The 18,683-nt window shown below is 35.7% G+C and overlaps 1 protein-coding gene across 1 annotated transcript in view; it reads left to right on the forward strand.

Annotated features, from left to right (window-relative positions):
- Positions 1-278: 278 nt before the first annotated feature.
- The window catches only part of LOC133755488 (transmembrane protease serine 11B-like), a gene marked incomplete at its 3' end in the record, with an annotated part of 32,703 nt that continues 14,298 nt past the window's right edge, over positions 279-18,683 (forward strand). Inside the window, exons 1-3 of the mRNA XM_062185600.1 lie at positions 279-392; positions 12,126-12,343; positions 14,970-15,085. Coding sequence (XP_062041584.1) covers positions 279-392; positions 12,126-12,343; positions 14,970-15,085 — 448 coding nt within the window. The remainder of the gene's footprint in view (positions 393-12,125; positions 12,344-14,969; positions 15,086-18,683) is intronic.

Here is an 18,683-nt window from a genome sequence, read left to right on the forward strand (position 1 = left end):
CCAGCAAAAAATTTCATTTTTCCAATTTTTAGTGACGTAAATATTTTTAAAAATTGTTTAGATGAAAATATAGGAAAATGTTTTGTGAAATCAAGGTGAGAAATATTTCTTAATATTTTATGTTTTTTTCTCAGAGGATTAAGATTGCAGAGTAGGGAGGGAGCTTACCCTTCTAGTCTAGGAGAAGATAGTTTTTTAAAAAAATGTGAAGAGAGTGCAGTCTCAGGGAAGAGTTAGTGAGAAAACAGCAAAGGAAACTCAACACAAATTAGAGGGACATGGCAGACCTACGAGGAGGGTGTAGGCATGACAAATCAGGACTCCAGCAACTGAGAGCCTCCATATCAGCTTTGGAAAGAGATGAGAGCAGACTACAGCTGCCCAAGCCACTGGTGATAAAGCTTCAGGAAATTTCAGGATGGAATCCACTTTGGAGCCCTGTGTGGATAGTGTACCTAACAAATTAGAAGAGAGAAAAAAGAAGTGGGGTACATTTCTCTCTCTTATCATCCTCTAACAAGCCAATACAGAGTGGGTATTATTTTGGACATATGTAACAGCTGCACCAGCTCATATCTGTTCCCTGCAACCAGCTGAGTGGAGACTCCTGAATCTGGTGGGGAGAACTGATTGGGGACTGGGTGCTGGTGACCATGGGAGGCTTGCATGCCCGGACTGTGAAAATACTGACACTGCGGGGCTTTGAAAACCCTGAGGCTGCATGAGAAGACTCAGGGTGTGGCTGGAACTTTGGGCAGTCACTGTGGGAAGTTCTACATGCTCAGGGTTCCATGATTACCTGGTGAGGGGCATTGCTGGGGAATCTACTTAGACCGAGGATTGCACAGATCATTTGTGAGGTCCTTGTGGAAGTATAGATGAATATTATAACCACTGGTGTTAGCACCTAGGCACTGGTCTCCTTTGAGGAGAGGAAATGAGCTGAGTCTATATCAACAAAAGAGAAACTTACCCTTTGATTTTAAAAAAAAAGATATTTACCACACCCAATTTGGGTATCACCTTACCACTCCCTTCACCCTGGAGCACCAAACAGAACTCCCTGTTCACACCAACCACATGCTTCTAAGTATTCCCTGAATGCAGACACTCTGCTAATCCATACATAGTCTAAAGATAAAAGCCACCACAGCAAAACAAAAACAAAAAACAAAAAAAACCACACACACACACACACAAAGAAGAAACCAATGAGTATGTCCACGAATGTTGCATAATAAATGCACCAATTCTAGAGTTAGAAACATGCCAGGGAATTCCAATACAATCCCATCAAAGTGGCATGCACAAATGCCATTTCACTAGTCCAAATGATTAATTTCTGTTCACAATTGATCATTATGATAGGACTAAGAGTCAAAGGGATCACATAAACAAGACTAGTGTCTGCTAATACTAACTGATAGAATAAAAAGGAGAGAGAACGATCCAACATGGGAAGTGGGATACACAGCAGATTCATAGAGTGGCAGATATTTTCAACAGCACTCTGGCCTCAGAATCAGCCCTTAAGGCATTTGGATCTGGCTGAAGAACCCATGAGAGTATTTTAGGCATGGAAAGCCAAGACACTCTGGAAAAAAACAAAAACAAAAACCCTATATGAAAGATCTCTGCGAGTGGGATCCCAGTGGAAAGAATGGGCCATCAAAGAAGGAGGTACCTTTCTCTGAAGGGAGGAGAGAACTTCCACTTTGACTATGACCTTGTCTAAATATGATCAGAGTTAGCAAACTCAAAAGGCTTCCATAGCCTTGGCAACTCATGACATGAACCTAGGGTGATTACTGATGCCATAAACAAGAGTGTCAATTTGTTAAGCCAACAACAGGAGTCACTGTGCACTTACTCCTCATGTAGGATCTCTGTCCTTAATATGCTGTACATTGTGATTTAATGCTTTAACTAGTACTCAAACAGTATTTTACACTTTATGTTCTGTGTGGGTGCAAACCGTTGAAATCTTTACTTAATATATGCTAAATTGATCTTCTGTATATAAAGATAATTGAAAATGAATCTTGATTGAATGGAAGGAGAGAGGGAGTGGGAGAGGGGAGAGTTGCAGGTGGGAGGGAAGTTATGGGGGGGAAAAGCCATTGTAATCCATAAGCTGTACTTTGGAAATTTATATTCATTAAATAAAAGTTTAAAAAAATGCACCAACTCAAGAAATAAGAATAAGGAACACAAGATGTTGCCCCCCAAAAGAATAAAGCAGTTCAATACTAGATTGAGAAGATGAAGATGTAGAAGAAATGGAATTCAAAAAATTGATCATAAGATTGCATGGAAGTAATCAGAATCAGCCGGCGCTGCGGCTCACTAGGCTAATCCTCCGCCTTGTGGCGCTGGCACACTGGGTTCTAGTCCCGGTCAGGGCACCGATCCTGTCCCGGTTGCCCCTCTTCCAGGCAAGCTCTCTGCTGTGGCCAGGGAGTGCAGCGGAGGATGCCCCAAGTCCTTGGTCCCTGCACCCCATGGGAGATCAGGATAAGCACCTGGCTCCTGCCATCGGATCGGCGCGGTGCGCCGGCTGCAGCGCGCCTACCGCAGCGGCCATTGGAGGGTGAACCAACGGCAAAAGGAGGACCTTTCTCTCTGTCTCTCTCTCACTGTCCACTCTGCCTGTCAAAAAAAAAAAAAAAGAAGAAGTAATCAGAATCAAATGCATGAACTAATGAAATACATACATGACCCGAAAGGAAAATTTCTCCCACAAAATTGAGATCTTAAGGAGAAAGCAAAATGAAATCTTGGAAGTGAAAATTGAATAGAACAAATAAAATATGCAATGGAAAGCCTTAACAACAGAATAGGTGAAGCAGAAGAAAGAATATCCGACTTAGAAGACAAATCACAGGAAATTATACAGTCAGACAGAAAACAAGAAGAGGAAATAAGAAAACTGAAAGACACATGTGGGAATCTACAGGATACTATCAAATGATCCAAAATATGAGTTCTAGGAGTTCCTGAAGGAATGGAAAGAGAGAAAGGATTAGAAGGCCTTTTTAGTGAAATAATAACAGAAAGCTTCCCTAACTGGAGAAAGAAAGGGACATCCAAGTACAAAGAAGTACATAGAACTCCTAATAAGTAAAATGTAAAGAGATGGTTTTAAAACATGCAAGAGATAAGTACCAGATTATTTTCAGATGATTTCCAATTATTCACAGCAGACTTCTCATCAGAAACCCTACAGGCTAGAACAAAATGGCAAGAAATATTCCAAGTCCTAAGAGAAAAAAACTGTCAACCCAGGATACTACCTGGCCAATCTCTATTTATGAATAAAGGTGAACTAAAGACCTTCCAAAACAAACAGAAATTAAAAGAATATGTCATCACCAATCCAGCCTTACAAAAGATGCTTAAGGATGTGCTGCCCACAGAAATACAGAAATATGGTCATCAGTATGAAAGAATACGAAGGCAGAAAATCTTCCAGTAAAGTACAAAAGAAATCCAAAGTGAACAATAGGAATGTTAATGGAAAAATAGCAGGGCAAAGTCCTTGCTTATCAATAGTCACCATAAATGCAAATGGCCTCAACTCTCCAGTTAAAAGACAAAGTGACTGAATGGATTCAAAAACAAAAAAAAGTCTATTTGCTGATTACAATAAACACATCTCACCAACAAATATGCACTCAGACTGAAAGTGAAAGGATGGAAAAAGTTATTCCATGTTAACAGAAACCAAAAAATTAGCCATCCTAATATCAGACAAAATATACTTTAACACAAAAACTGTTAAATGAGACAAAGAAGGAAACTATATAATGAGTAAAGGATCAATTCAACAGGAAGATGTAACTACTATAAATGTGTATGTATCTAACTACAGGCACAGCTGTTTAAAAGTAATGTTAATCTATTTAAAGGGAGGCATAGACTCGAATATAATAATAATGCTGGACTTCAATACCCCACTTTCAGCAATGGACAGATAAAACAGACAGAAAATCAGCAAAGAAATGGCAGATTTAATTGACAGTACAGAACAAATGAACCTAACAGATACCTACAGAAATTTCCATCCTACAGTTGTAGAACACACATTTTTCTCAGGAGTGCATGGAACTTTCTCTAGGACTGACCACATGCTAGGCTATTAAGCAAGTATCAGCAAATTAAAAAAAATATCAAAATCATAGCATGCAGTTTTTCAGACCACAGTGGAATGAAGCTGGAAGTCAGTAATTCAGGAATCTCTAGAACATATTCAAACACATGAAGACTGAACAACATGTTCCTGAATGAACAGTGAGTCATTGAAGAAATCAAAAGAGAAATCAAAAAATTTCTGGAAACAAATGAAGATGACAAAACAACATATCAAAACTTATGGATACAGCAGACAGTGTTAAGAGGAAAGTTTATAACAATTGGTGCCTACATCAAGTATTTGTAAAGATACAAAATAAATGAGCTATCAATACATCTCAAGCATCTAGAAAAACAACAGCAAACCAAGCCAAAAACTAGTAGGATAAAAGAAATAAATAAAATTAGAGAAGAAATAAAATTGAAACAATAAAAATCCATACAAAAGATCAGCAAAATGAAGAGCTGGTTTTTGAAAAAACAAATTTGACACACCATTGGCCCAATTAGCCAAAAAAGGAGAGAGAAAATCCAAAATAATGAAATTATAGATGAAAAAGGAAATGTAACAATGTAACATCACAGAAATAAAAAGAATCATCAGAAATTACTACAAAGAGCTGTATGCAAACACACCAGGAAACCTAGAAAAAATGGATAGATTTATAGATACATACAATCCACCTAAATTGAGCCATTAAGACAGAGAAACCCTAAAGAGACACATAACTAAGACAGAAATTGAATCAGTAACAAAGATCCTCCCAACAAATAAAGCCCAGGACCAGATATCTTCACTGCTGAATTCTATCAAACATTTAAAGAATATCTAGCTCCAATTCTTCTAAGGCTATTAAAAACAATTGAAATAGAGGGAATCCTCCCAAATTCTATGAAGCCAGCATCACCTCAATTCCTAAAGTTGAAAATGGTGTAACTGAGAATATAAAGTACAGACCAATTTTCCTGATTACATAGATGAAAAAATCCTCAGCAAAACTCTAGCCAATTGAATCCAACAATACTCAGAAAGATCATTAACTGGGACCATGTGGGATTTATCCCTGTTATGCAGGGATGGTTCAACATTTGCAAATCAATGTGATACATCACATTAACACATTGAAGAACAAAAACCATATGATTATCTCAATAGATGGAGAGAAAGCTTTTGATAAAATACAACATCCTTTCATGATTAAAATGCTAAGCAAATTGGCTATAGAAGGAATATTCCTCAACACAATCAAGGCAATTTATGACAAACCCAAGGCCAGCATCCTATTAAATGGGGAAAATTGAAGCATTCCACTGAGGTCCAGAACCAGACTGATGCCCACTCTCACCATTGCTTTTCTTTTTTTTTTTAATTTATGTGTAAACACACATAGTTATATTTTTCACCTATGATCTTGTCTCTTTTTTATTTATTATTTATTTGAAAGTCAGAGTTACACAGAGAGGAGAGGCAGAGAGAGAGAGAGAGAGAGAGAGAGAAAGAGAGAGACAGAGAGGGCTTCTATCTGCTGGTTCATTCTCCAATTGGAAACAGCCAGAGTTAAGCAAATCCAAAGCCAGGAGCCAGGAGCTTCTTCCAGGTCTCCCATGTGGGTGCCAGGGCTCAAGGACTTGGGCCATCTTCTACTGCTTTTCCAGGCCATAGCAGAGAGCTTGATCAGAATTGGAGCAGTCAAGAATTGAACAGGCACCCATATGGGATGCACTTCAGGTGGCAGCTTTACCTGCTATGCCACAGTGCTGGCCCCCTCACCCTTGCTTTTCAGTATACTCCTGGAAGAGCCATTAGGCCAGAAAAAAATGATAAGAAGGAAGTCAAACTATTTCTATTTGCAGACAACATGATTCTATGTATAGAGGATCTAAAAGACTCCATTAAGTAACTAGTGGAACTCATAGAAGAGTTTGGTAAAGTCACAGGGTATAAAATCATTACACAAAAATAAACAGCCTTTCTATGCATGGACAATGCCACAGATAAGAAAGACCATCTAATATCAATCCCATTCACAATAGCTACAAAAAAATCAAATACCTTAGAATAAATGTAACCAAGGTGTCAAAGATCTCTATGATGAGAATTACAAAATATTAAAGAAAGAAATAGAAGGAGATACAAATAATGGAAAAATCTTCCATGTTCATGAATTGGAAGAATCAATATCATCAATATATCCATTCTTCCAAAAGCAATTTACAGATTCAATGTGATACCAATCAAATACCAAAAATATTCTCAAATCTAGAAAAAAAATTATGCTGAAACTCATATGGTGGCACAGGAGACCTTGAATAGCTAATGCAATCTTAATAACAAAAAGAAAGCCAGATTCCAAGGCATACTTCAAGATGATTTTAATCAAAATAGCCTGGTACTGGTACAAAAACAGATAGATAGACCAATGGAACAGAATAGATAGAATTAAAAAGGATGAATGCTTCAACCTGGGAAGCAGTCCACACAGTAGACTCATAGAATGACAATCACTTTAAATACCACTCTGAGCTCAGAATCAGCCCTTAAGGCATTCAAGTCTGGCTAAAAAGCCCACAGGAGCATTTCAGGCATGGAAAGCCGAGACAATGTGGTAAAAAAAAAATGTTCTACATGAAGGATCTCTGTGAGTGAGACCCCACTGGAAAGAAGGGGTCATCACAGAAAAATGTACTTTTTTCTGAAGGGAGGAGAGAGCTTCCACTTCACTTATGGTCTTGTCTAAATACTGACAGAGTTTGTGGATTCAATGGATTCCATAGCCCAAGTAGCTCATGTCAAGAGCCTCGAGTGATTATACATACATCATAATTTAACATACATTGTTAAATTAACAAGAGTAACTGTGCACTAACTTCCCATGCAGGACCTCTGTCCATGAAGAGTTGATTATAACTATATCTAAGTGCTCCCAAAAGATTTATCATTCCTGTATGCTTTGTCAAAGTTAATTAAGTTTCTAGAAAATGAAATTAACTTCAAGTTGCAATGACTGAATAGCCGTTGTCTCAACTGTTGAGGAAGTTTTATTTATTTATTATTTATTTATTTTTACCATGCAGATTATTGAATGCTTTACTTAGTATAGAGTTGGTCTTCTGTCTATAAAGTTAATAAAAAATGGATCTCAGTGAAAAATGGGACTGGAAATGGGAGAGGGAAGAGGAGGAGCAGTGAGAGAGTGAGTGGGAGAATGGGTATGGTGGCAAGAATCACTATATTCCTAAAGTTGTGCTTATGAAATGAATGAAGTCTGTATTTCTTAAATAAAAGGTTTCTTTGGAGGGAAAATAAATTAAAAAACAAGTAAATAAAAAAATTTTATGGTTCATATTACAAAATCTAATGTATGATCTATGGATTAAAAGTTCTAATTAAGTAATTAAATTTTAAGCTATAATCTGGAAATATGCAATTAATAAATAAATGATCAAAATTATTAATATTCAGAATATATATAAAGAATTTATATATGACTATTTTAAAATGTCTATGGAAAGTGAAATTAAAAGATAAGTTTAAGGAGCATGCATGTGGTCTACAAGTTAAGATGTCAGTTACATTACCCACATGCTATAGCAGAGTACCTGAGATTGATTCCCAGATCAGGATCTTGATTCCAGCTTCCCATCAAGGAAGACCTCTGGAGGCAGCTTCTGAGGGCTCCGATAATTGGATTCCTGCCACCAACATAGGATTTCTACATTGAGTTCTTGGTTCAATATTCTGCCCCACTTAGGTCCAGCATTGTAGGCATTTGGATCATGATCCAGCAGATTTTAATCTCTCTCTTCCTCTCACTCTCTGCCAATATCTATCTTTCAAATAAATAAGAAAATTAAAGCTATATTTGTTTTAGCGTGAAATAATTTTGAAATCCATGTGTACTGGGGATCTTCATAAAGCTTATGAAAACTGTGTATCATGAAAATCCTATGTAAGAATTTAAAGTGGTTTTTCACCAAAAACCCTAATTCTTTATTATGTTTTTCCACAAACTTTTTAAATTTCCCCCAAACAGCCATAAGAATAAAGATGAACAACTCAGTAGAAAAAATAAAGAGTGAAATTTAAATTAATGAACAATATTCTCAGAAGAGAAAACCCAAGTAATCTCAAAATACTTAAAGTGATAATTATTTTCATTAGAAATTAAGAATATGCAAATATAAATCACAATTGAATTGAATGTGATTTACACCATAGTCATGGCAATACTCATTACATTAAAATTGCTACTATTAGTAGACACAAGTGTTCTGTCCACTTGGGATATTGCTGAATAGTCAGTATCAAGCAGGGGTTCTTCAAAGGAAAGTTTTATTTATCTGCAGTAAATAAAAGGTACAGTGGGAAGGTATAATTCCCTAAAGAAACTGTGTATGTATGAAACAACTGGTGAGTGTCCAGGATGTAGAAAGAGAATAGGAGGGAATTTTCTGTTCAAGTGACAGACATCTTCGTACATTGTGTGTTCAAAACTTTCAGACTGATTTCTTGCAGCTTTCATTGGTTAACTTGTGAGTTCACCCCATATACACACATTTCTACAAAATAAGTATTTCTATAACACCCTGTAAACAAAAAACTCTGATGAGTAAACCATTTTTGACTCTTGGCTCTATTCCTGTGCCTCACTCTTGACTAAATCCCCCACTTTTGGGTACAAATCCTTAATAGTCATTCATCAAAAACTACCAGAAAACTACAGACCTATGTACTTAATGGACAAAGATGCAAAGATTCTCCACAAAACATTAACAAATCAAATCCAAAACTACATAAAAACAATCTTACATGACAATCAACTGGGATTTATCTCAGAAATGCAAGTGTGGTTCAACATTCACAAATCAATAAATGTCGTAAATCACATCAATAGAATGAATAATAGCCATATGGTCATCTCAACATATGCCAGGAAAGCATTTGATAAAATTCAATACCCCTTCATGATAAAAATCTTCCACAAATTAGGTATAGAAGAAACATTCCTCCAAATTATAAAGGCTGTATATCACAAGCTAACAGTCAATATCATACTGAATGGGAAAAAACTGAAAGCATTTCCTCTCAGTCTGAAACAAGACAAGGATTCTCTCTTTCACCACTTTTTGGAATATACTACTGTAAGTTTTACCAAGAGAAATTAGGGAGGAAAAAGAAATAAAGGACATCAAAATTTAAAAAGAGGAAGTCAAAATATCCTTGTTTTCAGACAACATGATGTTGTACATGAAAAACCAAAGCACTCCACCAAAATGGAATTGATAAACCAATTCTGTAACATTGTATGCTACAAAATCAACAGTAGTTTTTGTTTTTTGTTTTTTGTGTTTTTTTTTTTTGTATACTAATGATGAACTTACAGAAAGAGATATCAAGGATGAAATCCCATTCATGATAGCCACAAAAAATTAAATATCTAGGAATAAATTTAATCAAGGAAGTGAAAGATCTCTACAATGAAAATAGTAAAACATTGATGAAAGAAATCATCAAGACAGGGCCGGTGCTGTGGCACAGCGGGTTAAAGCCTGGCGTTAAGCGTCAGCATCCCATATGGGCACCGGTTCTAGTCCCAGTTGTCCCTCTTCTGAACCAGCCCTCTGCTATGGCCTGGGAAAGTGTGGAAGATGGCCCACATCCTTGGGCCCCTGCACCCACGTGGGAAGAAGCTCCTGGCTCCCGGCTTAGGATTGACTCAGCTCCAGCCATTGCGGCCATCTGGGGAGTGAACCAGCTGATGGAAGGCCTCTCTCTCTGTCTCTACCTCTCTCTGTAACTCTGTCTTTCAAATAAATAAAATAAATCTTAAAAAAATCATCAAGAATACAAAAAAATTGGAAAAATCTTCCTTGCTCATTGGTTGGAAGAATCAATATCATTTAAATGTCTATACTACCTAAAGTAATTTATGGTTTCAATGCTATTCTATCAAAATGGTAATGGAATTCTTTGCAGAGTAAAAAAAATTCTAAAATTTATATGGAATCACAAAAAACCCAAATAGCCAAAGTAATCCTGAGTAAGAAAAATTAAGCTAGAAGCATCATTTCAACTCATACAAAAATTATAATGATTAAAACAGCTTGGTTTGGGCATAAAAACCAATGCATAGATCAATGGAACAGAGTAGAGAGTCCAGAAGTTAATCCACATACAGTGAGCCAACTGATTTTTGATGAAAATGCTCAGAATGTACAGTGGAGTAAGGATAGTCTCTTTAATAGATGGTGTTGGCAAAACTGGATGTATAGATGTGGAAGAATGAAATTAGATTCATACCTCTCACTTCATACAAAAATCAACTCAAGGTGAATCCAAAACTTAAATTTAAGACCTTAAATTTAGACTATGAAGTTGTTGGAAGAACTGTTCCAAGATATTGGTATAGGGGACAACTTCTTAGACAAGACCCCCAAACCACAAACAACAAAAGCAAAACTAAACATATACAACATATCAAACTTAGAACCTTTTCCTTTTGCAAAGGAAACAATGAATAGAGTGAAGAGACATCAAAATGAATGGAAAAAAATATTTTGAAACCACCCATCTGACAAAAGATTAATATCCTGGATATATCAGCATCTTAAAAAAGAATTCAACAATAATAAAAAACACACACACACACACACACACAATCCATCCAATTGAGAAACGGGCAAAGGACTTCAATAGACAGTTCTCAAAAGAAGAATTAAAATGGCCAATAAGTATATGAAAACATGCTCAACATCACTAGACATCAGAAAATGTAGATCAAAACCACCATGAAATATTACCTCATCCCTGTCAGAATAACTAAAATCCAAACATGGAGAATAACAAATGTTTGCAAGGATATGGAGAAGAGGGAAAACTTACACACTATTGATGGGACTGTAAATTAGTGCAGTGACTGTGGAAAAAACTGTGGAGATTTCTTTCAAAACTTGAAATAGATTTGCCATATGTTCTATCAATCCAACTACTGGGTATATTCACAAAAGACTTGAGCACAATGTGTCGGTGGGATACCTGCACCACCATGTTTATAGCAGCACTGTTCACAACAGCCAAAATCTGGAACCAATCAAGGTGTCCATCATCAGATGAATGGATAAAAAAAATGTGGTATCTTTATACAGTGGAATATTATTCAGCTATAAAAAGAATTAAATTCTTCCATTTGAAGCAAAATGGACACAACTAGAGAACATTATTTTGAGTGAAACAAGCCAGACCCAGAAAGATAAATACTGCATGTTCTCCCTTATATGAAGGAACTAAAATTTAAAAAACAAACAAAAAAGAAAGAAAGAAAAAAGAAATATTTTAGTGTATCAGTATTGCTACAAATATAGTTTTGTAAAACTTTGTTTTGTAACTTTGTCAAACCAGTGGTTAAGAATGTTATACTACTATAGTTTTAGTGATCTACAATTACTTTAAAATTTATTGTATATGGGTAAAATGGTCATTTTTCCATTCAATTATTTTTTATATTATATATAGCTATATATTATATTATTTATATATATTGTCCATATTTCCACTAAACCAGGGTCTTTTTGCTTTTTACTTGTTAAACTTCTTTTTCAGCTTAGCGTTAAACCTTTTTACTGTAATGTATTTTAAAATATTATGTCTCAAAAATTAAAAAAAGAAAAGGAGCAACAAAGTGTGGAGAGGGAGAAGAGAATATCAATACATTCTTAGAACTGTATCTATAAATCTGTCAAAAAGTAATTAAATTTAAATGAAAAATTATATAAAAAACTAAATGCATACAGCTAGTTTTAACTGAGGAAGAAAACCAGTATATGGAATTGGTTAAACCATGAGTTATGATTAAAGCTGTTTCTTGGGTGTAACTCTTAGGTGGCCAACTCAAACTGGGTTATATTTTTTTTGAAGAGCCAAGTCAAAGATATTTGTCATTCCCTGGATGACTCCTATCTTGAAACTATTGAAATGTGACGGTTATTAACACTAGTCAGACAAGTTTCTTCTCATTTGTTCTTTAAATCTCACCCAACCCTTAAAAACCAACCAACCAACCTTGGATTTAATACACAAATCATCAACTACACCAGGACATTTTGATTTCTATCACCATTATCATCACCAGCATCATCACCACCACCATCACCATTACCACCACCACCACTATTATCCTTGTTACTGCCACAGCAAACTGTACATCATGTACAGGTAAGTGGGATTTATTTGGAAGAAAACTGCAAAACCTAATGGGTTGATAGAGTATCTCCTAAATTTTACTGTTGTTAATTGGTTGCTTTCTGTAACTTAGGTCAAAAATCATATTACCTGAGGTCTCTGGAAAGTTTCAGAAAGTTAGGAAAAAAGAATCAGAATCAGCAACATTTGGTTATTTGCAAAGAATAGAAATTTACTCATATATGACTTTGAAACTTTAGGAAATGAAATACCTTTATGAATAGGTTTTCAAGTGGGTTTCCATCTGTAGGCCAAAGAAAAAGCAGAAGTGGAGGCCATTCAAATCCTTTTGACTGTTAGGTTTCTCTAATCTCTCTTCACAACTCTTACCCTAATGATTTAAAGTCTTCTACAAAAAATTATAAATTTCAGGGAATTTTCCACCATAATCTTAATTTAACATTTTATTACATAAAAGAACCCAGGTGCAACTACTTCAAATGAAAAAATCACATTACAATAAGGGAAAATGCATTTAGGTGTGCCTTGTAGTATAACAGTTAAAGAAATAACAGAATGTGGTCATAGGAAATATAAATTAAAAAATTATACCTGGCATGGACTCAGTGGAGAGAATTATAGTGAGACTGATATTTTAATATTGTGAATAATGAATTACCATACGTTTAATCAATATCATTACTGCAAGTTCATTATGGCAAATGGTTTATTGTACCAGAATAGTAATGTGCGTTATGTGATGTAGATCCAGTCCAAAAGTCAGGCAATTATAGTTTCATTAAATATATAGAATTGATAAATCTATTGAAGATCCATTTTTAATCTATTCTCTTTATTAAATGAGGGATTCATCCTAGAATGTAAGTTCCTATTATAAAAAAAATTACCAAAAATTTATTTGGTAAATGAAGGGTATATTATCTCATGAATGGATCTTTTTTGATACTTAGAATATCATTTTATAAAATCAACTATTATTCAAAAATAATAAATTCATAAGGACAATGCATCACATTTACTAGAAGGATTGGATTAATCATACATTAATCTGATGTTATATATATTATTTTTAATAGAAAGAAAGCCTCATAGAGGGTAAAGGTTACATTAGAACTATTGTCAACAGTAAGTGTTCTTTAAAACCTTCCAGAGTATCCAAAAATGGTTTTCAGAGAACTTCTTCTAAGCTATAGAGTCACTATTTAGGCTACAGCATGTCTCATAAAGCCTAAGCTACCAGACTAAGTTAATTGGATAACCCCAAACAAATATGAGTGCTTACTCTCACATGTGCGCTTTTTGTACTTATTAAAAGACATACTTTAGCAAACATTAACTGGAGTTACAAATATTGTGTAGGCAGCATTATGCCTGAATAGACTTTTTGCTCTGAGGGTGAAATTAAACAATAGTATTACAGGATGACAGCATACATAGGTTGTGTCTGAAATAGGGAGTGTCACTGAAGAGCTTTGACAAATGACATTGGTTCTGGGAAACCCTAATTAACAGACAATGAGGTACAAGGAAGAGTTAGGATTAAGGCTAGAAGACAGAATAAAGAGGAAATAAGACTGGGTGGAGTTGCACAGTTTTGGTATAAGGTAACACTTCAGGAAAAAAAAAAGAACTTACTTAAAAATCAATTTATCTTGGAAGAGATGAGAATGAAAACATTTACATATTCGTTGGAAATAGCTAATCTAAATACATCCCATGATTACAAGGTTTTTTATCTTATAAGAGTTATCTAGGGTTTTTAGAATATAGAGTTTCAGGAAGTAACTGAGGTTGTCATGAAATTTGAAATCAGAAATGTTTGTCTCTCCTCTGATGGGCAAATACATGACATACTGTCTTTCAAAGTATGATGAATGATTAGTGTCCAAGCCTTAAATGGAATAAGGTAACTGTCTATAAACCTAGCTATAACCTAAACTACTCTATATTATGCCAGGTTGTTGCTGTGGATTCATTCTGAGAGGAGGAGCATGGTGGGGGCAAGAGGCATGGAGTCACCACACAGACACCATATTTTCTGATTCTTTTTTAGCTAATTGGTTGTGATGATGAAACAACTTTACTCATTGATTTATATTACACCAATAATCTGCACTTGTTAAACAAATTTAATTGTATAATTAAGTAAAAAAATGAACAAAAAGTGGAAAAAAAACCTATCCATAATCTCATAATACAGGGATTACTGTAGTTGACATCATGACACTTCCTTACACATTTATTAAACCTATAAGTATTGTTATATTATGTGTTTAAAAATCTTCACATGTCCATGTAATGACATGGCTATGGTTTGCAAAAACACAATGCAACCCCACCTAATGTTTTGCAACCTGTTTTAGTTTTTTTTTTAAATCAATTTCTCCTCATAATATGAGGACAGAAATCATGTCTATTTTGCTCTCTGATATATCCCTCGACACGCTGCTTAAATATGATATGTTAAGTGAATGAGCATTAGAGTCTACCTCTTTGAGGTCTTTGAGGCATCTATAGTTCAAACTAACATTAGAGATTCATGATAAGCTATAAATCATGTTATGTGACTTGAAGAAGACACATAGATAGATCTAGAATGTGTATCATCTGATGTGAACCATTTTTTCCCTTTTCATAGGCCCAGAATAGTACCACAGAGATCATGGCCAGTATGGATGGTAATCCTCATTTTTCTTGGAGTGGTTGCAAGCTTGGGAATCACTATTGGTCTCCTCGTTCATTTCCTGGCAGTTGGTCAGTATGGACTATATTCAATTTTCACTCATACTAATAGAGTTCTTTTAATTTAAAAAATTGGCAGCAATAGAATAAATATGTTCTTAGAAATCCTTAATTCCCTGTAATTTGAATCAGATGTCTTCTTATAAGTTATGTCACTAATGGCAGGATGGGCAAGACAGAGATGCTCAATACGAGTATGCCCATATTCATTGTTAATAAAGGGGTTTATGCAGTTGTGTAGACCTGTCACTTGAGTTATTATAGCCTTTAGTAAATATAGCTCCAAGTGTAGCTATCCCTACTCCTTTGATATCAATTCTGTTCTTGGTTATTTATATCTCATATGTTGAGTAGCAATGAGTAATTAGTAACTCTTCTCATAGTAGATGGTGAGTATCACAGAACGGCTAAATTGTTGTACAACCTTATTTTTTTCTTTTTTTTTTTAAAGAAATTTGACATTCATTATTCCATTTGTTCCTCACAATAACCCTCTGAGTTAAGGAGGGCAGGTTTTACCACTGTCCTATTTTCACAATCAGTAAAAAGAGGTTCAGAAAAGTCAAGTGACTTACTTGATATTCTAAGATTTTTTTGTCTTTTTTTATTTAGTAAATATAAATTTCCAAAGTACAGTTTATGGATTACAATGGCTTTCCCCCCCCATAACTCCCCTCCTACCTGCAACCTTCCCCTCTCCCATTCCCTCTCCCCTTCCATTCACATCACGATTCATTTTCAATTATCTTTATATACAGAAGATCAATTTAGTATATATTAAGTAAAGATTTCATCAGTTTGCACCCACACAGAAACACAAAGTGTAAAATACTGTTTCAGTACTAGTTATAGCATTACTTCACATTGCACAACACCTTCAGGACAGATCCCACATGAGGAGTAAGTACATAATGACTCCTGTTGTTGACTTAACAATTTGACACTCTTGTTTATGGCGTCAGTAATCTCCCTAGGCTCTAGTCATGAGTTGCCAAGGCTATGGAAGCCTTTTGAGTTCACCGACTTCAATCTTATTTGGACAGGGTCATAGTCAAAGTGGAAGTTCTCTCCTCCCTTCAGAGAAAGGTACCTCCTTCTTTGATGGCCCTGTTCTTTCCACTGGGATCTCACTCACAGAGATCTTTCATTTAGGTCTTTTTTTTTCTTTGCCAGATTGTCTTGGCTTTCCATGCCTAAAATACTCTCATGGGCTCTTTCGCCAGATCCGAATGCCTTAAGGGCTGATTCTGAGGCCAGAGTGCTGTTTAGGACATCTGCCACTCTATGAATCTGCTGTGTATCCCACTTCCCATGTTGGATCATTCTCTCCCTTTTTGATTCTATCATTTAGTATTATCAGACACCTTTCTTTTTTGTGTGATCCCTTTGACTCTTAGACCTATCAGTGTGATCAATTGTGATCTGAAATTGATCACTTGGACTAGTGAGATGGTATTGGTACATGCAACCTTGATGGGATTGTATTGGAATCCCCTGGCACATTTCTAACTCCACCATTTGGGGCAAGTCCAATTGAGCATGTCCCAAATTGTATATCTCTTCCCTCTCTTATTCTCACTCTTATATTTAACAGGGATCACTTTTCAGTTAAATTTAAACACCTAAGAATAATTGTGTGTTAATTACAGAGTTCAACCAATAGTTCTAAGTTTTTAAGTGACACAGCTGAACAATTCAAATATTAATATCTTAAAGTGTATTATTCTACTTTGTCATGGTTTTTCTGAGTTTCATTCCTCTGAGATCTTTTAATCTATAAAATAACACAGCAGGGATCAATGTTCTCTGATTCAGTGGTAATTTCACTTTTCTTTCAACTTGGCTTCTTCACCTCTGTTTCAACCCAACTCTCTAGTGACTTCCTTCAAAAGGTAATAGATGCTCATAGTCTCTTGTCTGCCTTATCTACCCATGAATTCTTTATAGTCTGGATCTTTCTGTTCTACCTTTCTTCTACAGATTAAAAAATAAAATTGCTCACATAATTTCCTTAAGGACAGTACACTGAGTCTTCAAAATCACTCCCTTGTGAATAAATCTTATCAATATTGTAAAGGAAAACAGTAGTTTAGTGATTTCTTGATGGCTGAATAGGGAAATGATGTGCAGATTTTGACCAGAGGAAGAGCAGAGGAGAAGAAAAGCAGATGAAGCGCATTCGCATGGGAGGGTTACAGAGAAGTTTGCAGTGCAAATTCTACTGAAAGAAGAGGGATGCCATGTAGTAGTGTGGAAAGTGCAGATGCACAGCAGAGTGGAGACAGCACCAGTGACTCCCATGGCCAGGAGCTAGAGGGAGATGCCAGCTTCTGAGAGCAAGCCCTTCCCTCCGAATATCCACTGAAGGAGTAGATACTGCTCTAAGCCACAGAACCATAATTCAAAGATAAAACCCATTGTTGTGGAGCAGTGGGTTAAAGTCCAGACCTGTGGTGTCAGCATCCCATATGGGCAACAATTCGAGTCCTGGCTGCTCCACTTCTAATCCAGCTCCCTGCTAATGTGCTTGAGAAGGCAATGGAGGATGGCCCATGTCCTTGGGTCCCTGTACCCCTGTGGGAGACCCGGAAGAAGCTCCTGGATCTTGGCTTTGAATTAGCTCAACTCCAGCTGTTGCAGCCATTTAGGGATTGAACCAGAGGGTGGGAGATCTCTCTCTCTCTCTACCTCTCCCTGTATCTTTGTCTTTCAAATAAATAAAACAAATATTTTAAAAAAGCCCATCAGAGGAGAAAACCAACAAGTGTTTCCACAACTGCCTAAATATATACACAGAAATAGAAGAAACAAGAACCAGGAAGGCAACTTGGCTCCTCTAAAGAGATACAACACTTCAATATTAGAATGTGAAGATGAAGAGATTGATGAGACGCCTGAAGATGAATTAAAAATAATGATCATAAAATTACTCAGAAGCACAGAGAAACAAATTCATGAGACACAGGAATCCATACATGATATGGGTAAAAATTTTGCTGAGAGATTGAGATATTGAAATCAAACTGAATTTTCAGAAATGGAAAATTAAATATGATAAATAGAAAATAAAGTAGAAAGCCTCAACAACAGACTTGGTGTGGCAGAAGAAAGAATACCTGAGCTAGAAGACAAGTCTTTGGAAATAGACCAAAAAAAATAAGAAAAAATTTTTAAAAAACCTGAAAGTAGTATTCAAGATTGATGGGATACTATTCTATCAAAAGACCCAACATATGTGTCTTAGGAGTTCCTGGAGGTGTGGAAAGAGAATGGAGTAGAAGCCCTGTTGATAGAAATAGTAGTAGAAAACTTCCCTAAAGGAACATCCAAGTACAAGAAGCACACAGAACTCTTAGGAGACATGATCAGAAAAGATCCTCATAACACATTACAGTCAGACTTTCAACAGTAAAACATAAAGAAAAGATTCTAAAATATGCAGGAGAGAAATGCCAGATTACATTAAGAGGATCTCCTATTAGACCTAACAACTGATTTCTCATCAAGAAGGCTACAGGCTAAATGAGAATGGAGAGACATCATCCAAGTCCCAAAAGAGATACTGTCAAACCAGAATAATGTATCTAACAAAGCTCTCATTTATAAACAA

Source organism: Lepus europaeus, unplaced genomic scaffold (genome assembly GCF_033115175.1).
Source record: "Lepus europaeus isolate LE1 unplaced genomic scaffold, mLepTim1.pri SCAFFOLD_516, whole genome shotgun sequence".
Taxonomy (NCBI): domain Eukaryota; kingdom Metazoa; phylum Chordata; class Mammalia; order Lagomorpha; family Leporidae; genus Lepus; species Lepus europaeus.